Genomic DNA, 24,083 nt, shown 5'->3' on the forward strand with positions numbered 1-24,083 from the left:
TGACCGTAAAGGCCTCTTGGGCCTCTTGTTTTTCTTTGAGTTCTTATGACATTTGACAAGCATATCAACCAATTTCCGTTAAATCATACACATGTGTGTATAATACTGTATATGTGTTAATATCCGCGGGAGTTTAAATTTTGCTAATTTTGCCAATGCAAGAAATTTAATACCTCATGTTATTTTTCCAGAATTTTTCTACATATCACAACCTGAAACTAAACAGTAATTTTGGGTTGAAGATAAATCCCGAAAATAGTCCTTCGCTTAATACACGAAATTAAACACCCGCAAAATTGAACAACTATACAGTATGTTTTGTAAGTTTTGTCTTTGGTTTTATCTGCCTCTATTATGCCCTTGTACAATATGACAATAAGCCATATCTAGAAGTTATAGATTGGGCTTGCAAAGGCCACTATATACCAACCCAGTCCCGATATGATATAAAATCATTAACATTCCGTTTTAATTGGTTGATTTATTACACCTTTTGTGTTCACTTGCATAGTTGCCGCCTTTGATTATTCATGTATTAATAATTCTTGTATACTTGTCCAAATGAATAAAATATAATAAACACTATACTCCGGTTTGTTGTTTATTGTATATAGTGTAGCAACCAATCTGACCAAGAGAGTCAAATGGTTATAAAGTGTATTAACCAATCAGATCAAGACAGTCAAATGGGATACGTTTGTTTTCGCGGAAAATTTGAATATTATAACGTATCGGAATACCTTTGACTAAACCGATTGAATTACACTGCAGTGGAACTCACTCTCTAATCGCTCTTCACTAGGACGTTGCTTTCGATGTCACAAGTCAGAAAGCGCCGGTAATTTTGGATTAAAATATTGCATTCGACTATATAGACATCGTTTATATGCTTTTGCATGGTATGTGTTTGATTATGGATTATCGGAGGACTGATGCGTGAGTATGACTCTAGGAAAAAAGGTATACTATTGTGAAAAAAATAACTTTAATTGATGTGTGGGTAAAATTCACATATGGCGACTGTCGTCCCTTCCTATGTTTTATAGTAAATATCCCGTTTTTAGCTCACCTGGCCCAAAGGGCCGGTGAGCTTATGTCATGGCGCGGCGTCCGTCGTCCGTCCGTCGTCCGTCCGTCCGTCCGTCCGTCCGTCCGTCCGTCAACATTTCCTTTAAATCGCTACTAGTCATAGAGTTCTGCATGGATTGTAACCAAATTTGGCCACAAACACCCTTGGGGGAAGGGGAACAGAACTTGTATAAATTTTGGCTCTGACCCCCCGGGGGCAGGAGGGGCAGCCCAATAGGGGAAATAGAGGTAAATCCTATAAATCGCTACTTGTCCTAGAGTTCTGCATGAATTGTAACCAAATTTGGCCACAAACATCCATGGGGGAAGGGGAACAGAACTTGTATAAATTTTGGCTCTGACCCCCCTGGGGGCAGGAGGGACGGGGCCCAATAGGGGAAATAGAGGTAAATCCTATAAATCGCTACTTGTCCTAGAGATCTGCATGGATTGTAACCAAATTTAGCCACAAACATCCATGTGGGAAGGGGAATAGAACTTGTATAAATTTTGGCTCTGACCCCCCGGGGGCAGGAGGGATGGGACCCAATATAGTAAATAGAGGTAAATCCTATAAATCGCTACTTGTCCTAGAGTTCTACATTGATTGTAACCAAATTTGGCCACAAACATCCTTGGGGGAAGGGGAACAGAACTTGTATAAATTTTGGCTCTGACCCCCCGGGGGCAGGAGGGGCGGGGCCCAATAGGGGAAATAGAGGTAAATCCTATAAATCGCTACTTGTCCTAGAGTTCTGCATGGATTGTAACCAAATTTGGCCACAAACATCCATGGGGGAAGGGGAACAGAACTTGTATAAATTTTGGCTCTGACCCCCCTGGGGGCAGGAGGGACGGGGCCCAATAGGGGAAATAGAGGTAAATCCTATAAATCGCTACTTGTCCTAGATATCTGCATGGATTGTAACCAAATTTAGCCACAAACATCCATGTGGGAAGGGGAATAGAACTTGTATAAATTTTGGCTCTGACCCCCCGGGGGCAGGAGGGGTGGGGCCCAATAGAGGAAATAGAGGTAAATCGTATAAATCGCTACTTGTCCTAGAGTTCTACATGGATTGTAACCAAATTTGGCCACAAACGTCCTTGGGGGAAGGGGAACAGAACTTGTATAAAGTTTGACTATGACCCCCTGGGGGCAGGAGGGGCGGTGCCCAATAGGTGAAATATAGGTAAATCCTATAAATCGCTACTTGTCCTAGAGTTCTCCATGGATTGTAATCAAATTTAGCCACAAACATCCATGGGGGAAGGGGAACAGAACTTGTATAAATTTTGGCTCTGACCCCCCGGGGGCAGGAGGGATGGGGCCCAATAGGAGAATTAGAGGTAAACATTCGAATCCCTTCAGAAAAGAAACAATGAACCTGTATTTAGAACATTACTTGTCATTACAAACCAGGTGAGCGATACAGGCCCTCTGGGCCTCTTGTTTTAATAATTTTTCAAATCTTGCATTTTTTCGAAAAAAAGATTACATGACTTCCATATATACTTATCAGTCCATCCACCAAATACAAAAAAATGTATGACATCATCCATTTTCATTGAGTTGGCCCCCTATGACCAATCAGCGATAAAAATAGTTTCACCATCATTTACCATTAAAGGGACAATTCAGTCTAAGAGAACATTAAAATGTGTACATATATCGGAAAAAACCCAGTTGTAATGGAAATTAGATCAGTCGGTTTTACTGTGATATGCCTGGAAAGCCCATGGTGGTGACATGTGTGTTAAATGTTCAAACTGGCTCGCTGTCCGCCATTACACACTGTGGTCGAATTTTTGTATGCCGAACCCTGTCCTTTGCTCGTAGAGTAATGTAACTTTTGTCTAAAACTGCTCAGATCGCTCTGACAGTAGTGTGTTTAACTTATAAGGTGAATTGTCTTGCCTAAAAATCATTTTATCACCTTCTCAGTGGTTATGTAGTTCATTTGTTTAACGTGCGTGACTTTGGCTCGGGTATAGGTACAACGTCCATATTGTACCTGCTTAATCGTATTGATCAACGATTTGATATTTCAGCGATATTAATTAAAATACTTAACAATGACGTGGAATTGGTCATTGTTTTACGTTATATGTTTCATAAGAAATGTAGAGCAATACATTTACGCTATATTTTGCTTCTTGGTTATGTAAAATAATTAGCACCATCATTTACCATTAAGATCAAGGCATTCAGATACTGTTTTCAGGCTTCCTTTTTGACAACTGTTTTCCAACCCAAATAGTTAATGTTTTGATTGATGGAGCCAATATTTTATATTGTGTATTGACCAATCAGATCAAAGGAGCCAAAATGTGTGTATCAACCAATCATATCGATGGAGCCAAGATTTTCTATCCTGTATTAACCAATCGGATCAAGGGAGCCAACATATTATACATGTTTATACCACAGAAATATACATTTTGTTCCGCCGTCCTTTAATCCTGACGTCACTTCATTCATTATTTCGGTCATGACGTCTCAATGGTTTTTCCGCAAGGCACATACAATGAATAGAGGATATTCCCTATTTCTTCATGAACAACAGTATTATTTTTATCGAGTGGGTTGAAAACGTTGATATTTTTTTCAGGAGTGCGAATACGTTTTACGTCTTTATCATAGTTCTAAACTAAGTCAAATGATGTATTCCAATCAGCCACGATTTCTGTTTAAAGAGACAATTCACTCAGGCAAATTCTTTTACATAACCAATAAGCAAACTATAGCATAAATGTATTGTTCTACATTTCTTATGAAACATATAACGTAAAACATTGACAAATTCCACAACATTGTTAAGTATTTTAATTAATATCGTTGAAATATCAAATCGTTGATCAATACGATTAAGCAGGTACAATATTAACTCTGTACCCATACCCGAGCCAAAGTCACGCACGTTAAACAAATGAACTACATAACCACTGGGAAGGTGATAAAATGATTTTTAGGCAAGACAATTCACCTAATAAGGTAAACACACTACTGTCAGAGCGATTTGAGCAGTTCTAGCCAAAAGTTGCATTACTTTACTAGCAAGGGACAGGGTTCGGCATACAAGAAGTTCGACCACAGTGTGTAATGGCGGACAGCGAGCAATTTTGAATATTTCACACACGTGTCACCACCATAGGCGTTTCAGCCATATCACAGTAACACTGACTGATGTAATTTCCATTAGAAGTTGTTTTATCTGATATATATTCAAATTTTAATGTTCTCTTAGACTGAATTGTCCCTTTAATTATGTTCCACACATTTCGAGGAAAAATAACATAAGATAATTTAATGTAACATATAGTATACTAGTAAAATAAGTAGGGAAGATGCATTAGATATTATATTTTTGGTATGTTTAAAAAAAACAGTATTCCGACCAAAATGGTATTTTCAATGAAAGTTCTGTGCTCAGATTGGTTAAAGATGCTCCACCGCCGACAGAGCATAAATGATATTCATTATTTGAACAATAATTGGTGTTTAATCGTGTATATAAATGTCTAATTAACACAAACAATAATATTAAATACTATATTTTGCCTTTGGTGCATGCACAATCAGTAGTTCATTCCATATAGGATATAGTGTCACAGAATTTTTTCGGGATGCAATTTATTATTTTTTATATTTGTAACATAAAGTTAAATTAGAAGTTCAAACTTTTCAATGGTTGTAATGATGTAAAGTAAACAACTTTTGTAACTGAAGAAAAATACTTAATCGTCTACTCCTATGTTTTGATAGTGAAAAATTACCATTTGTCAGCGGTGGGGCATCTTTAATATTGAGTGAAAATATCAAAACTGATATTTTCACTCTGGTGAAAAATAACACAAATAATTTCAGAATAGAATCTAATATTTCACTCTGCAAAATGTATTTAAAAAAAAGATCAAGGTTATATTACACCGGTGACAAATGCAAAAATAACACGGGCGAAATGACTGGATATCAGGCGGATTATATGATAAACTGCAATAGTTGTGACTTTGATCCAGAATGTTCTTATCTTTGGCATTGATAAGTACATTTCATTGTCACAACAGCCTACTGATAAAGGTAAGTAAATACGGCTTCCGAGCAGTAGAAAAAACACGAAAAGTTGTCAAGTAAATGCCAAAATTCATGTCGTTGTGTATTTCCCATATTACCCATCACACGTCGTGTTATTGTGATCTTTATTCACTCACGACATCATCACAACAGGAAGGTAGTTTCCTATTTGGGAGTGAACCATATTGGATTTGATATGTATGAATTCGAATTTCTGTAAATATTCAGTAATTAAGACGCTTTAACATCAGTATTGGAGAGACTTCAATTGAAACACATGCTTTATTTCATATAAAGAAGTCACTGTGTATATGTAATCCTACCATAATCTTAAAACGGTGACAATATGGTTGTAATCGTTTGTACAAATGAATGGCTGAATGGAACACACAAACATCCACGGATGTAAAGACTTATTTTGTCCTATCGAAAGAAGATTATGAATATCTAATAAAGAACGTCCTCTCTTTATAGTTATATTGTCTGAGCCTTTTACACAGTTAGTTGCCCTTGTGGTTAGGTATTGATTGTGACGTCATTGTTTGCGAGCAAAACGCCATGTGTTTCAGAGAAAACGACATCGGTGTCACTCACAAAAAATGACATCGCAATTGATACCTTCTCGCAAGGAATGTAAATATTTAATTATACAAAGACGTAACATGTCTACTTATGTGGTGACGATTAAAGGAGTTTAAAGAAAAAATCGCTCCATGTCACATTACACTAGTGACATATACAAAAATAATATACTGACGAACTCACTGGATATCAGACGGATTATGTGTTAAAAACTATCTTCAATCGACCATTTGAGAATAAATTATATCTACATGTACCTGACATATGTGCTTATGGTCAGCTAGAAAGAAATTAAATACAAAACTACATATATGTGAGGTAGGTACCCAATTTATAAAAATAGATCTACAATTTTAGTTTTGTTTCATAATGATGAACATGACATAAGCTGTTAAACATAGTTGATTACTAACATTGACAATATAATCGTTACAGTCAGACAGAATGATGCGTCATCCTTACCTGTCACTCAGTGTCATTATCGCGTGTATTGTGGGTAAGTAGCATTCTGACGGTATGTATTATCTTATCTTAATTAAATAACTTAATTTTGACATTTAACATATCTTCAAAAACAGGTATAGCTTAATCTTAAACTCTTCTGTTTCTTTTACTGTTATAATTTGCGTTACAATTTGCTCATTTATAAATATTGTTACTAGTATACAATTTATCTTAACTCTTGTTATTGATGTTATCGCTAATGTTGTACTGTTTTAATCTCTGTTATCGATCATTTTTCCCTATGATTACAATTAACGGTTCCATAATGTACATCAATTTATATGCATGTGCTATTACTTCTGCTCCTTACATTTGTGACTTTTGCGACGTCTATTCCATGATTTAAAGATTATGCTTTACTGGTTTTATTTGGGTTATTGCAATTATCTTTCACATTAAATAAGGTTACTACTTATTCTATTAGCACAGCATAATGTTATCCACATCTTCAATGTTCCACGGGCTATTACATGTATCACTGTCGTTATATCCATCCCTGGACCATGTTATAGCAAAACCGGAGCCTCCTCGTTTGACAACAGATGATACGAGTAGTTTGTTCCTTTGATGTACACAAAGATACCAAAAGATTCGAATAACTGTACGAAGTATGGCTAAGAAACTAAGCAGTTACTCTCTGTAACATTCAATGGTAGTATCTGCATGCTTGTGATTGGTTTCAGCTTTTTTTCTCCTGAACGGTCTTTAGATTTGCTATGAAATAATCCAGGAGTGAGTTATGACGACAGTGATAGTAACCTCTGGAGTATCGAGAGTGTATTACCCACAATTCCTACTGTTGACCTTGTAACCTTTATTCCAAGTCTTCCCAGTTGCCGAGTCGTTGTTTTGCACCACGTGTCAGGATGTTGATGACCCCACGACATGTCCAGGATTCGCTATCTGTCCTCCGGGCGAGGTCAGTATCACGTGTTGTATATTCTTATAAGTGAATATCTTTATATTACGGAGCTATCTATTCTGTGAGCATATGCCTTTTGCTTCAATTTAAGCATAGGAGGAAAATTCACAAATACGCTAATACCCATAAACTGATAACGTTGTTTTCAAAAACAATTGACGAAACAACTGATGATGAGAGTACAGAATACTAAGCGATTTCCAAAGATAGAATACTACATTACCTTCGGACGTCTGTCGGTTATATCACTATTACAGTTTTATAACCGCAGGCTAATTTACTAAAAGCACTTTACAAAATTAATTTCAAAGGGAACCCATACAACCCATGGATATTAGATATTAGGTATTTTGATATTTCAGTATAGGGTGTTTCAGAAAACATGTCCCAAATTAGAATTATTTAAAAAAAAAACATAAAATCGTTGTGTCGAACAATAACATCGATGTTTGAAAGATAGACTTCCAAATACTAGTCCTTCATATGGAGAAAATATATATAAACTTCAAACCGTATAAAAGTCTCTCACAAATTTTCGGTCTCGCCATCTTCAGATACATAGAAACACAAGAAAAGCTATGTGAAATCCGTCTGGAACCTTTTAATACATTTTTATTTGTTTATTTTGTATGATGCATGCCTATGAATTTTAAGATGGTGTCTAAAGAAAAAATATCAAAAGGTTCAAGATGGATTTCACCTAGCTTTTCTTGTGTTTCTATGTACCTGAAGATGGCAAAATGGCGGAAAATTTGTGAAAGAGACATTTACACTGTTTGATGTTTGAAAGATTTGTCGGTGAAACATACTCTACTGTACTTTTTCTTTGTCTCTCTGATATCCGAGTATTAGATTCATATCAACAGTTAGGATGATGAAAATTCATCCATGACATTTTCATATAAAATAATACCTAATCCCTTTTAAAGTCTATCCATTTTATGATGCGCAAGTGCGCATTATCAAGATTGTCTGGAAAGCATCTATATAGACCATATGATCCGTGAAAAGACAGCGTAACCATTTACAGGTGTGCAGTGCAGTGACCTACATGGCTCCAAGCTTTAGTATAAAACACACGCTCAGCTGTAAACCAGCAAATGTGAGTACTACATTCGTGACAATAGATGAAATGCGATCTTCCTTACAGTCCGTTGTGAATCATTGTTAGTTTTCATTTTGGGAATTGTTATATTAGTATCGTATTGGACTGAATTAACTTTTCCTGAAAATTCATTTAGGCAGCAACAACGTCATAGTACATTATCAACGAAAGAAACAACATTTACGTTTTGTATACATGCACAGCAATGCTTGTATGTTCATATGATATCGCTGATGCAAAATAATATTTTTTTATTTTAACAATTGTTAATATATTATCATTGTCATTTATCATTGCTACCTTTCCGGAGCAAAACATAAAGGTTTCTTTAAGACATTAATAACATTAGAAAATATATACTGGTGGCCTAAGATAAGGTTACAACACCAAACATATGCAAGATTTCCAGCGTAATATATGATAACAGTGGAGATTCATTTCATGGTTTTGCCTTCTGGCGCAGTGATAGTCAACTACAGTGCGGTATTTAGGACGACGGCGGGAAACATAAGACGACCCCCGTTATGAAAATTAATATTGTATTTATTTTAATCAAATTGTTCAGAAGGTGATGAAACGTGTATTATTAACGGTAAGTTAATAACTTTTTCGACTAGATCTCGTTTACATTCACATTTTAAAATTACAAAGCCTTTCGGAAAGGTAGTGGGCCTTTCATGTTGCCTACAATGTGTCGATATATTGATACTATCAACTTCGTGTTTTTTATGCAAGAACAAAATATCAATGTTGGAGCGATGTTTTAAAGGCCCACTACTTTTCTGAAACATAAGACGACCCACGCTATAAAAATATCATTTTTTTTATTTAAATTGTTCTTAAGGTGACGATAAGTGTAGAATTAACGGTAAGCTAATTGCTACGTTACAAAATTATCAGTCCCGATTCACATTCCAAATTTGAAGAATTAAAAGCCTTTTCGGAAAGGTAGTGTGCTTTGAATTTTTTAACACTATGTTTATATTTTCATGTTTTAGCAATGTGTCAATAAAACGTTATCGCCAGTCGTAGGTAGACGCGATAATGACGGAAGTTCTACAATACAAGAAATTTGCTGTTCTACCACATTGTGTAACCTCAACCACTTTACTGGTAAATAATACATCTTTTTCATTCTTCTGTTTTATACTCTTTAGACGTAATCGTCCAGGTCGTAGGCCATATATCTTATTGAAAGTATATACGCAGATCCATCTTATAAATGATAGTCAATATGTTGTTTTGTTGAGTTACGCTATATTATTTAAGTCGTATGTTTGAGGATGACGAATAATGCTTAGTTAAAGTGAATAGTTAACCAAGGAAAACCAGTCTAAATGCGTTCATTGGACTTTCAGAAGTCCATACTTATAAAAACGACAGTCAAATTCTGCTGATACATGTATGTTGTTCAGTTTTGACCATTTTGAAAATTATACGAAAGTCCCATGTCAATGAGAACAGTTCTAAATATAAATTCGCCAAACTCTTTGTAAGGGAGACTGCATGAAAATGTCAACACGAACATAGCTAGCTATTATGACGTTTTAGGATTCCTATAATATAAATTGATTTCTTCATATGTTGAGCAATTTTGATGGGAACTGCTATTTTTACCACAAACTCTCCTATGTTTGAGTTCTGAATTCGATTCCCCTCTACTGCGGATTTCATCCTCCTTCAAAATCTGGCCCTGGCTGTTAATGGGACGCAAACCAAATACCTAGCAAAACTAGCCTATTTTTGTGGGGACTTTCATGCATCGCTACCTTTTGACTGCGGTTTTATATTGTGATTCTCTGTTACAATGTTAGACATTATCAAATCTATAAATCAAACCCTTTAGACACCATCTTATATAAAATATAATCTAGTGAGTCACTTCATTACCATATATTGTCCTGTGTAGCCGGGAGATTATCTTTCCTAATGCTTCCCTTGACACCGCCTCACTTTTGGCTTTGAGTTCGCCCCTGTGAGGAAGGCTCTGGGTTCTGTCCCCTGGCCGAGACACACCATAGTCTATAAAAATGGTAGTTTCTGTTAATGCTTAGCGCTCAGCATAACGGAAGTGGGACGACTGGTTCGCCCGTTGTCAGTATAATTGCTTGGTGTCTTCGGCGGCATGCTTCAGTGATATAGCACTATAAAAAAGGACTACAGTTCCACTATAAAAGAAGACACAACACGAACATACCGCAGTCTCCCAAAACACGCATCCCGCACTTACTGGCCGTCCTAACATGACCCTGGCTGTTAATAGGACGTTTATCAAACAAACAAAGAGAGTATACACACATGCATTGAACAAAGATATAAATGCAACCCACAGCAATACATTTGTTTTGGAGGCAAAAGTGACAATTCTCAAAAATGTAGTACGTTGGCTTATTTATCTATTTATTTGTCTTTTTATTTATCTTCGCATTTATTATTAATAATTCTATTTTGCGTTGTAACACGCATTTTCAATGGTTTAATAGTAAACTTTAGGAGTCGATAAAGCACGAAATGGCGTTGCCGTTTGTAACGTCGCTTCTAATTGGCTAATACAACGGCGTAATGATTTCATAGAAAAAAAGAGTCCCAAAATGAATATGGAATTCGGAATAGATCATCTTAAGCAAATTGAATTTAAATATATATTTTATGTTAAAGACATGCAGACGATTGCAATTGAGCACTGTTCCTACTGGACACAAACCAAGCGTCGATCGAGAGAGAGATTCTGGATTACCTGACTACAGACCCGCTATCCCAAAGGCATTAACGAACGTTAAATATACTTATTGAAATCAATTGATCACTCGCTTTACAATTAATTATCCCTACTTTCAGCATTTTCCCGTTCTGTTCTACGCGTTTTTGATCCTTTACATATGCTGCCCGGCAAAAGGCGACTAAATTTAGGACTCTGCTACTTTGCACACAACACCGATGATATAGGCGACTAATTTGCATCCGTTCCCAATGAGCATTATATATAAATGCTCATTATATTTATATATAAATGTTGTCACACATCTGACGTCACACGTGGCACGCTTTCCAGTCATCGCTCATATTTTAGCGTTATACCAAATAGCATGGTTACATTTTGCTAGATCCGGCCTTCGGCTGCCCCTTGCCGAAGGATAAATTGCGCTCCATTGTGCTGTATAGTTAAATATTTGTGTACTTTGTCCCGCGTTACTGTTCGTATCCTATTATGTAATCGTGTTCGTTTTGTTTGTCTTGTTAAAAGGGCAGATCGCCTCGAAAATTTGACATTTTTGTCCACACGATAGGAATTACTTCCTTGTCCCATATTTACCATTTGAAGTAATTCGTATCGAACAGACTTATGTTTGATTGGATCCTGTGTCATCTGAAAAATCCTGTTGATATAACTTCTTTGACCCTTATTTTATGTTATGGAGATATAAAACAAAAATCTTGGCGGTTTATGTAGACTACACTCAGATTTTTGTGTTTGTGTTATACTCCATAACATGAAAAAAATATTAAAGTTAATCCTTAATTATTATTATCATTTTTATATTTATACATATAATTGTAATATGTATCTGTCTGTGACCCTGTCATCATGATTAACTGTCTGTTTATTTATTTAAATATTTTCTGCTACTGCTCAAATTAGAAAAAATATTTCATCATTTGTTTTTTCTTCAAACAATTTATGTTCTAGGTACAACTACAACGCAGTCTTTCATATCTACTACAAAAACGGTACTAGGTATGTACTATTGAAATAGTGTTAAAGGCTATGATGATGATGATCATGATGATGATGGGGATGATGATGATGATGATGGAGATGATGATGATGATCATGATGATGATGATGATCATGATGATGATGGGGATGATCATGATGATGATGGGGATGATGATGATGATGATGATGATGATGATGATGGGGATGATGGGGATGATGGGGATGATGATGATGATGATGATGATGATGATGATGATGATGATGATGATGATGATGATGGGGATGATGATGATGATGGGGATGATGATGATGATGATGATGATGATGATGATGATGATGATGATGATGATGATGATGATGATGATGATGATGATGATGATGATGATGATGATGATGATGATGATGATGATGATGATGATGATGATGATGATGATGATGATGATCATGATGATGATGATGATGATGATGATGATGATGATGATGATGATGATGATGATGATGATGATGATGATGATGATGATGATGATGATGATGATGATGATGATGATGATGATGATGATGATGATGATGATGATGATGATGATGATGATGATGATGATGATGATGGGGATGATGATGATGATGATGATGGGGATGATGATGATGATGATGATGATGATGATGATGATGATGATGATGATGATGATGATGATGATGATGATGATGATGATGATGATGATGATGATGATGATGATGATGATGATGATGATGATGATGATGATGATGATGATGATGATGATGATGATGATGATGATGATGATGATGATGATGATGATGATGATGATGATGATGATGATGATGATGATGATGATGATCATGATGATGATGGGGATGATGATGATGATGATGATGATGATGATGATGATGATGATGATGATGATGATGATGATGATGATGATGATGATGATGATGATGATCATGATGATGATGATGATGGGGATGATGATAATGATGATGATGGGGATGATGATGATGATCATGATGATGATGGGGATGATGATATAATAATGATGCTGATAATGATAAAGGGTTTGTGCAGCCAAACTGAAAATTTCAGTTCATGGTGGAAAATACATACAGAAACCTTCCGTATCGCTTGCAATCGAAATAACTAGAAAACCGTCTATATAGGGGTCGATTTGGTCATGTGACCGCAAAAATATATATTGTTCCGTCATTGCGGTAAAAATATAGGCAGAGACTACAAATGATCGAGTAAAGAAACACGGTTAAGTTTTGCATTCCATGGGCTAGAGGCCGTACTTTACCTGATATGCTATCACTGAATTGTATGCTAACAATAAAATAAGATAAAATAATTTATCTGATTTACGAACTAGTTTTTACAGGATGCTTTGATGCCGGAGACCGTTGCAGTGTCGACGTGGCTACTACATCATTGATTTGTAACATCCAACCACAGCTGTGTGCAAAAACATGCGGATTATGTAAGTTTGACTGTATATAGAGAATCTTGCATGAATAAATATGGAAATTTATTGGAAGTTATGATTCAAAATTATGCAGAAAGTGGGCTTAATATGATTGACTTATAATGCTTTCATTCTTTTATTAAAGGTTTGATACATTAGAAAATTATTTTTGTCTTCTGGCAAATGGTATCTGATCTTCAAGTCAACTCTTCAAATAATCTATATAATTCTGGGTGAGATTATGTAGAATTATGCATATCCTGGTGTGATAATCAATCTTGGAAACCTTGTAAGAAGTTTTTAAAGCGTGAGATAAATTAAATTATTCTGAGGTACCTCCCATGATATACTTTATAAAGAACTAGCTTGGGAATCTCTCTCTGGCGTCAAAAGCACAAACTTATTCTTATGTTTAAGATACTCCGTGGCTTTGCTCCACAGCATTTGATTGAAATTGTACAACCATTTTTATATCAGCCTGAAAATGAGAGATATCCACTAAGGATGACAAGATATTTTAATATTTCTATGTGCAGAACTGCAAGTTACTATACTAGTTTTTTTTCCAAGTACCTTTAGAGAATTTAATTCTTTCGCTTTAAACTTTGACTTATCGAATGTTAAAACTGTTGCACAATTTAAAACACTCCTTTTTAACATTAATAAAATGGAACATGATATAACAAATACCTTTATAAACAAAGGTTCTCGAATTTTGAATATTACTCTGTGCCAGCTGAGAAATTCCTCTAGCAATCTAAATTCTGACCTATTTCGCGATCATTTGAGAGATTCTCCAATTTATTCTTGTGGCCTTGAAGATGAAACAGCCGAACACTATCTTTTCATATGTCCTTTATTTAATGAACACAGATCATCACTCAGACCCAAAATACATAACTCTAATATTCCCCACTCGCATTTCAACACAAAAACTTTACTGAATTGCTGTGACAATTGTGATGAAGAAAAAATACATATTTATTGCAATGCATATCAGAATATATATCTGAAACTAAAAGTTTTTTTTTTTTAGATTTTTCTACTATGATAGGTTGGGGAGATACACTAATAATAATATTCATTCATAATGTAAGGTTAAATGTTTTAATATTTTGTTGATAATTGTACTATACCGGATTTGTTTGGAGATGGCTAATATAGGCTTTGCCTGTTGCCAAATCCATTTGCATATTATTTGCAATAAAAAAAGAAATTATTCTGAAGATAAGGGGCTAAACAGACGAAAACGTATCCTCAAAACACCTCTTTGGTACAGCAATGACATAAAAGTTAAAAATTAATTTGTTTTTTTATCCACAATGGCTTAGATCAGGTATCTTAACTACTATTTTTTGCAATACTATGGATTATGATTGGCAATAAAACGCTTTTCAAGAAATCTCAAGTTAAAACCAGGAAAAACTGTCATATCCTTTTATACCACTTTGATTAGAAATTTCCTTAAAGAGCAAAAAGGGCGTGATAGTCCAGCAGATAACTACAGATTTTCAGAAGAATTGTGCACAAGGTGGTAAAAGCACCAAATTTGGCACAAATGTTCTTCATGGTATACTCTTTCATTTTAGCGATGGGGGCAACTTGTAACATCCGGTGTGGGGTGATAGCGGCCATTTTCCAAGATGGCCGCCAAAACTGTTGATTTTATTGTTATGATGACTCTAAAAGACACTTTGATTATTTGTTTTGTGCATTAACCCATGTTTTTATAACTGCATTTACTTAATTTAATGATTCAATTCTGTTTTAGTTATTCAAACTATGTACAAGACGCCACCGGAACAATCCAGAAGCAGCAAATGAAAAAAAAGTGTTTTGTTCTACATATGTTTATACTATATATATGTGTTACCTTAATTTTTATAATCAGTCGTTATGTATAAAATGGCATAGATCGTGTTACATAAAATACAATACAAATAAGGTGAAACGAGCTTAAAAAAGGCATCAGAAAAAAGACATTGAAGTTGATGGTCCATCTGAGAAAAAAGCTACCAGAAGAAGCCTGTCATGTAAAACCACCATTGACGCATCAACATGTTTCTTTTGAGTTGCAAAATTCTGTAGTTGCACAACTACACCAATCATCAGCTTTTGCTATCGATCAACGTGTTCGCAAGTGTGTTATAAGGCTCCAAGATTTAGCTATTCTGGCAAAGTTAAGTGCAGGAGACCTGGTAGCTCAAGAAGTCAAATATCATACTAAATGTTTGGTAGCCTTATACGATAGGACTTCGCGAATGGGAACAGGTATTACTACAGAAACATAATTGAATAAACGGGCGACCCATGGAGTAGAGCTTGCGGAACTCATCAGTTACATAGAGGATTCCCGATGTGAAGAAAACGTTGCCCCAGTCTCCAAGATGTCGGAATTAACTAAAATGTATATTGATAGAACTAAAAAAAACTGGGGTTGACCCACGAAAAACGACTACATAGTACCAGACTGATGAATAGAATTCTTGCTCATATTCCAGATATTGAGGCTCATAAGGAAAGACTTTGTTAGTGTTCCAGGATGATGTAGGAGCTGCTGTCCGCAAAGTTTGTGAAGAAAACTACGACCTAAATTATATGAAGATGAGGGCCGTATCATCAAATATACGTCAGGATATTTTGACAACGGAATCAGTTTTTAACACACATTTTCATATCATCATATGGATATCAGAAATCGTCAGTGCCAAGATTTTTACTGGCCTATGGTGATGCATTGACCTGATATCAACAGAGAGGCATATTCGCAACAGACTCTTTCTGTTTCACAAATACTGATGCATAATACATTCAAGGGCGGGGAACTAAGTTCTGGCGCGCAGCGACATCATGCGAGAAGGGAAACGCCTTTACCCGGTTATCTCGGTATAATGGTTCATCGTCAGACTGGGAAGCGGAACCTCATCGATACCCTGTTCCATCTTGGAGTGTCAGTTTCTTATGACAGAGTATTTGCCATATCGACAGATTTTACCAACTTACTTTGCCAATGTTACCAGTCGGACAATTTGGTATGCCCTCCCGCACTGAAGAACTTGTTCACCACTGCAGCGATAATATAGACAATAACCCCAGTTCGACAACAGCAAAAGATTCGTTCCAAGGGACCGGGATATATATCATCCAACTCCCCGATAACGACAGATCAGGCCAGGACAGACAACCTTTTTACGTCACATCCTCACCGAAGAGCCTTTTGACAAGTCTCCAAGTCACGTACACAAGCATTCCTCCATCTATTTTCTTCACGAAACCCCCTATACCGTCCAGACAATTTGGACATCACTGATACAGAGGAAAACTACCTGGAAAGTCGTCGTAAGGAACTCATTTACTGAACAAAACAAAATATATTATGACATGTTATTGTTTTTTATGCTGCTAAATAAAAACCAATTATCTTATTAGCAGATAGATATTTTAATTCTGTTAAAATATACTATATATCATAGGTGGCAGAGACTGTATCTAAGATGACTCACGGTGACCACGACATCGACGAGGAAACAGCAGTATCCTTGTTCGCGTTTCACGCACAGACAGGTCCCGTCTGAGAAATTGTCCCAGCATTAGCCGCTCTTCTATCGCTGTTCGATGATGAGGATAAATCCGTAGCAATGATTCTTCATTCGATTACTTTAGTACAGAAGTGCGTCCGGAAACTGAATCCTTGGCAGATTCCTGTCATCGCATTTGTTCACGCACACGCCATCGCCAAAACAATTCAGTTGAACTGGCCCAACATCTACGGACAGGACAAACGCATGGTAATGTTCGGGGGACTTCACATAGAGATTGAACAGTGTTTTGATTGCGTTAAAGGTGGTATGAACGCAATGGGATACAGACATATTCAATGTAGCGTGTTAGCGTTTCATGTAGAATATGTCTGTATCCTATTGCGTTCATACCACCTTTAACGCAATCAAAACACTGTTCAATCTTTATATTTACATAAAAAAGTCTACTTTTACGTCAAATTTAAAACGGTGATGGTTGCTAAGTTGGGTAACTACGGTAGTCAGGATGACCGAAGATATAGTTCCGATTGTTGAATGTTATAGCTACAGTTTGATTTGAAATATAACAATGACACCTTTAATTATTTTTAAATTATATTTTTTTCCAATTTGATAATGTATCAATAATGTCCATTTCGAATAAAAATTGAGATAACCGAGGCGGAGCGACTACCGGTATCGTTGCCAGGGTAGTGATGCGGTCCGAAGTGGAGCGAGCCGCCATATTTGATTTTCAACCGAGGAAAGTAATTGTGAAATAGTCTGTTGATCAAATGGTATGACTGTTGAGCTGCTGAATGTTTCTAATGTATGTATCGGTCTACGTACGCGATATAGACTAAATTCTTCATAGTCATGACTTTTATTTTATTGTACGGATGATAGACAAGTGTTTGCATGGTGTGTGACTGACTTAACTATGGAATTCCTTGAACATTCCTGAGGAAAGCCCCCGGTTGTAGACCCGACCAGCGATTCTTTTTGTTGTTTATTACCGTTACAATGCTTGAACACATATTCTGTTTTAATATCAAATACATTTTAATTGGATCTAATAACAACTCTTTATTATTATTTTGAATCCGATAACGATGAAACTTTGTTTACATTTCATACAGTAGGCCAACCGAGTAGGCTAATGACGAGCATGTTATTGTCTGTGCCGCCTAAGGATCAGTCTTGAGACAAATAGAAGACCGAAATCGTTTTTTAGTTTATTATTAATTCAAAGCAAATCTGTCATCTGTGAAAAGGTAAAATGTAAATTAAGTAATTATAGTTTATTTAGATTATCATATGACGCAAAATCTTACCGAAGCGTGAACTAGAAATAGTCCGATCCTACTTTGGGTTTGTATTCATACGTCATTGCGTTTACGCTAATTTGAACGCAACTCCCCTCCCGTTGACTATATAGAGGCATATGTAAATAGATCGAAATGGCTATCTTGAAATTTTGGCTGGACGGGTCTGGATGGACTAGTGCTCTTGTGCAAGCCAATGTTGCTTCTCTGAAAACTGTTGAGACATTTCTGAAAGTATCAAATGTTCCCAGAACCAGACGCGCACACAAGGTGACTCCGTGCTCGTTATATATTCTCCTTCAGACTGCCTAAGAATTTGTTAACGCGAGTTCGGAAGAAGAGCCATCCGATTATGACACCTGGTGCAAGAAGATGGCAGAGAAGAGTCCCCAGTTCCAATACTGGTTGCATAACTTCACATGTGAACTGAACGCACTTTTGTTTGTACGATCCTTCAGGGAAAGGAACTTCAGTCTCTACTGTGAAACGCTGTCAAAAGTTCTCCCATGGATGTCCGCGCTGGACCATGTAAACTATTCAAGGTGGTTATCTGTGTACGTCAGGGATATGTATACACTGAACGAAGTATGCCATGAGTTTTTGGCAGGGAATTTTGTGATCCGTAAGACGAACCACAATTTTGGCAATAGACAACGCACATGAACAAAACAACAAAGTAGATCGAAAGCTGATGGAGGAGCTATTGGCTTGACCAAAAGCCCGATCGTCCTAAGACGATGGATGGTCGCAGGTCGCAAGATGGCAAGATTAGCAAAGGGGTTCGAGACTTTAGTTCGACCACAATCAAATACAACCGTTTCATATCACGAGGACAAAAAGTAGTGCAGAAATCTTTCCTAACAAACGTTAGATATATGGTGGAAACGTTGGACGAATTTGGAAACCCCTTTACAGAGGATAGTGGAGACTTGCTTGTCCTGGACACAAAGGATATTGCGTCAAATACAATAGAATACACTGCCATGTGCTTCTGTGGGGCAATGTGTACACCACCAGTGTGAATTTTCTGGACAAGTCCGTTGGAAGTGTGATTGTAGAATATAAAATTATGGTTGACTAGTATTATTTGATGTTTAGCATGTACAATAGACCGTACATTGATGACTGACACATCGATTTGAAAAACTATTGCTTTTACGCTTTCAAAACTCATTTGGACAGGTGACCATTCTTTCGACTCAATAGTTTCGCTTCAAGTACCACGATCAACAAGTTAATGTGACTCAATTTGTGATAGCTTTACAATATCTAAAATCAATTTGGGAGTTACTCAGTGTATGGTCCTTTCAACTATAATAATTTTATTTTCATAAAGGTGGTCACCTTGACTCACCAAAATGTTCGTCTCACATATGACGGTCTTCGTCAGGCTAACATAAACGCTTTAACACAATATGTACAGGAGCGTACACTTTTTAAAATGTTATTGAAACATTGAATCATATTCCAAATGATTAACAAATATTGTATATGTATAACATGTTTATAACTTTGTATGTAATTACAATTTTTCTAATCATGGTTTTCATTTCAGAACGGTTTTTTAAATAAATTCTTGCTATAGACTTGTGTTCTTTACTTTTCCTAATTTTTGGTGTAAATCAACTCTAACAAACATTTGGAAGTATTTAACAACAACAAAAACATTGATTTTGATAATAAATTTTCGAAGAAGTTGGCATGAATATCATATGTTGATGAAAAAAATGAGGTGGCAGCCATTTTTCAAAATGGCCGCCATGTTGGTCACGTGACATATGCAGATTGCCCCCATCGCTCAAATTATTCAGAATACCCTATAGAATAACTGTGTCAAATTTGGTGCTTTTACCACAAAGTGCACAATTCTTATGCTAATCTGCTGGACTATGAAAGACTTGTATAGGTTTATCATACATGTAACTCCAACAACAACTTCTACAGGTACTAGAAAATGGAATTTGGAGCTCAATGATTTTACATTAGGGCAGTTTTCTATCAAATGACTTGACGACTTGAGTTGCTCTTGAAACAAATTCAACATGAACTGCTTCGCAGTTCATTTAATTTGTTTTAAAAGCAACTAAATTCATCACCCCATGAAATCGACCAAAGCAAGATTCAATCCTTAAATGAGTTCGAATTAACGAAATGATATTGGTTTTTTTCTCGTCGATAGGTGGCACCACTGCTTCACCTACCACTGTTCCCACTACTCCTGTCGTGACTAACACATGCGCAGACCCAATTTCCGAGTGCCAGTGTTCGTTCCTAGATAAGGAACTGTCGATCTGTTCAGACCCGGATCCGAAGATGAAGATGTTCTGTTGCTATTACTGCAACAAGAAATTAAACAAATACACATGTCCAGATTTTCAGTGTGATGTGGCGGAACAACAGGAATTCGATATGTAAGTAAATATCCAGATATTTCGATTTTTTTTTGTTTCATTACAAATTTCCGGGTTTTTTTTTTTCATTACAAATTTAAATGTAAGATCACAATTTAAATGTAAGGTTAAGTTCAAGTTTTCATTACATGAAGCCATTTGGCTTACCAGTATACACAAACAACAACTGGAATATAGTGTAGAGGGAATCGCTATTATATTTAATAAGTTAATATCCAGGTATCTCGATTTTTTTATTTCATCACAAATTTTCGTTAATGTTTTTTTTTCTATAGTCGTCATGTTTCGTCCGTCGTCGTCCACCGTGCGCCGTGCGCCGTGCGCCGTGCGCCGTCCGCCAGGCATTAACTTCACACATTTCTTCTCAATTTAGCTGAAACTTACATGAAATGATCCTGACATGGTCCTGACAAAGTGTTGTTATTTTTCGGGTAGATCCGAAATTCAAGATGGCCGTCACAGCCGCCATCTTGAAAACACATTTTAAACTTCTGCTCAAGTTCTACCGGTGCGATTTGGCTGAAACTTGCATCAAATGATCCTGACATGGTAGCGACAAAGTGTTGTTACATCTCAGGTTGATCCCAAATCGAAGATTGTTACCATGACACTATATCTAATTAATTTCCTATATTATTATTGCCAAGGTAGTCAGATGACCGTTAAGGCCCTTGTTTTTTTTCTTTTTGTATTTTTTCATTACAAATTTAAATGTAAGGAAATATTCGGTTATCCGAATTTTTAGGTTTAGGTCACCTGAGACGAAGTCTCAAGAGACCTATCTAATCGCCTTTTGTCCGTCGTCGTGCGTCGTGCGTCGTCCGTCGTCCGTCGTGTGTTCGTAAACAATTTACATTTTCGACTTCTTCTCAAAAACCGCTGAAGCAATTTCAATGAAATTTTGCACAAACCTCCTAAGGCATAAGGCCAATCAAAATTGTGAATTATATAACCCCCACCCCCCAGGGGGCTGAGGAAGGGGCAAAAAGGGATAAAATTGACTAAAATTTCAAAAATCATCTTCTCCACTCACAGGTGTGGTAAAATCAAATACTTTTCATAGATAGAAAGGTCTCAAGGCCTTCTACAACAATTGTGAATTATATATGACTCTGGGGTCCCAGGTTTCCCCCTGGGGAGGGGGTTAAGTTTACTATAGTTTTTATAGGGAAAACACATTTTGGAGCATTATTTGTTCATTTATAATAGAAAATTAGTCAAATGTTGTCAGAATTATCCATATGAAATGGTCATTGAATCCTATTAACACATTTTCCATGACTGACTCCCAGAAGCCTTAGGGCCGGGTCAAATAGGCTAAAACTTCAAAAATCTTCTTCTGAAATTCTGGAACTGGTAGAATCAAATACTCTTCATAGATCGAAAGGTCTTAAGGTCCTTTACAAAAAATGTGAATTATATGACCCTGGGGTCTCATGTTTCCACCTGGGGAGGGGGTCAAGTTTACTATAGTTTATATGGGAAAAAGACATTTATGAATGTTATTTGCTTATTTTCTATAGGAGGTTAGTCAACTGGGTTTGAATTTTCAGCCTGAAATAGCATTTTAACACCATATCCATATTAGTCCTGGCTGACCCCCAGGAACCAGAGGGACGGGGCCAAAAGGGGTCAAATTTGCTAAATTTTCAAAAATCTTTCTTCTGATTCACAGATTGGATGGAACCAAATACTTTTCATAGATTGAAAGGTCTTAAGGCCCTTTACAAAATGTGTGAATTTCATGGCCATGGGATCTCAGATTTCCCCTGGGGAGGGAGTCAAATTTACTATAGTTTATATAGGAAAACACATGTATGAACATTATTTGCTTGGTTTTAATAGGAAATGAGTCAAACTGGGTTAGAGATTAGCCTGAAATAGCATTTTAACACCATATCCATATTGGTCTTGTCTGACCCCCAGGAACCAGAGGGGCGGGGTCAAAATGTTTGATGGAACCAAATAATCTTCATAGATTAAAAAGTGAAATTTATAAAATCACTGACACTGACTGACTTCTAGTTTGGTTTTGTTGTTTAACGTTGGCAAAGCAATTTGGAATTTTAAGCATAAGGTTTGGTAATGTAATACACTAATTATATATTTATCAAAATGAAAAACAAAAAATAAAATTCTTAAAAGTTTAACTTTAAAGTTTATTCTAATTCGTAAATACTTTTTACAGATTTGAACCAACTTTACAATGCTTTTCAGTAGCAGCACTCAGGTACCGTCAAGGCCTCTTGGGCCTCTTGTTAGTGTTTTAAGTTCAAGTTTTCATTACATGAAGCCATTTGGCTTACCAGTATACAAAAACAACAGCTGGAATATAATGTAAAGGGAATCGCTATTATATTTTTTATCTAATAATTAAGCTTCTGTCCCTGTTAGTTGAAAAAGATATATTTTTTGTTTACTGATTTTCATAAGTTCTAAACATTTAAACATACTAGGCCTTACAGTGATAAATATAGTATTGCATTAAGACGTTGAGATAGAAGTAATTATACGGGTTATTGTATTGCTAGTGTGGTATCGATAATCCAAGATGTTATACTATTATGGTTATACTTTTTAGAACTGAAGTTAATGTTTTAGATCGGGAGGGAAGAATATCTCAAAATGTACATTTAAGTATAATAAGGCAATAAACCCTAACGGGCGCCATTCTATTTATATTCATTCCGGATGGGTTTCATATCAACTGTATGTCCAATCTGGTAACAGTTTACATGTATTACTTCTATTTCTATTACGATTATTCAAATTCAAAACTATACACGTATATCCTTTGAATTTCCTGCTTTTGCTAGTGATGACGTCACAAAGTTCAATAAACGGAACAGCCAATCAGCTTCTTATTAAAGTTCAACACAAAACGATTTGAAACAAGCGAACAAATGAAAATTATGCCATGATATTTTTAATATATGTTATTTTGTCAAAACGATAATACTATAAGATTTCATAGACCGTATAACTTTAAAACCTCTTTTTAAATTATTTGACCGTTATGTTTAGTCGTAAGTAAACATTGTATACATTGTCAGTGACGCGGCGGAAACTTTAAATATTCATACGCTTGACCAGATTGGAGTTTATAGCCCATTTGGTTTAACATAGATCAAACGGGAAACTGAAAGTAGAATGGAAATATTCTTTATTGAATCCTAATTTCAAAAGCTAACCATTATGCTATTTATATTGTCTCTTTAATGATATCTGTTGCTGGATTTTGTATCTGTATTATAACCACTGATTTTGTCTATATGTATATTGCAGAATAAGACATCTTCATTTGAATGCTACCTGCCATCACTGAATCAAAATCTATTCAACCATCGCGCTATTTCCATAAATAAATAACCGCAGTAAGA

General features: G+C 36.0%; 1 protein-coding gene across 1 annotated transcript; it reads left to right on the top strand.

Annotated features, from left to right (window-relative positions):
* The first annotated feature begins 5,113 nt into the window (after nucleotides 1-5,113).
* Nucleotides 5,114-24,083, top strand: LOC138306139 (uncharacterized). Its single transcript, XM_069246523.1, has 9 exons — nucleotides 5,114-5,149; nucleotides 6,161-6,221; nucleotides 7,054-7,148; nucleotides 8,182-8,253; nucleotides 9,255-9,369; nucleotides 11,945-11,992; nucleotides 13,354-13,461; nucleotides 20,472-20,703; nucleotides 23,989-24,083. The coding sequence occupies exons 2-9, from the start codon at nucleotides 6,170-6,172 to the stop codon at nucleotides 24,026-24,028; spliced, it is 762 nt and encodes a 253-aa protein (XP_069102624.1). The 5' UTR covers nucleotides 5,114-5,149; nucleotides 6,161-6,169; the 3' UTR covers nucleotides 24,029-24,083.

This window comes from Argopecten irradians, chromosome 13, assembly GCF_041381155.1.
Source record: "Argopecten irradians isolate NY chromosome 13, Ai_NY, whole genome shotgun sequence".
NCBI lineage: Eukaryota > Metazoa > Mollusca > Bivalvia > Pectinida > Pectinidae > Argopecten > Argopecten irradians.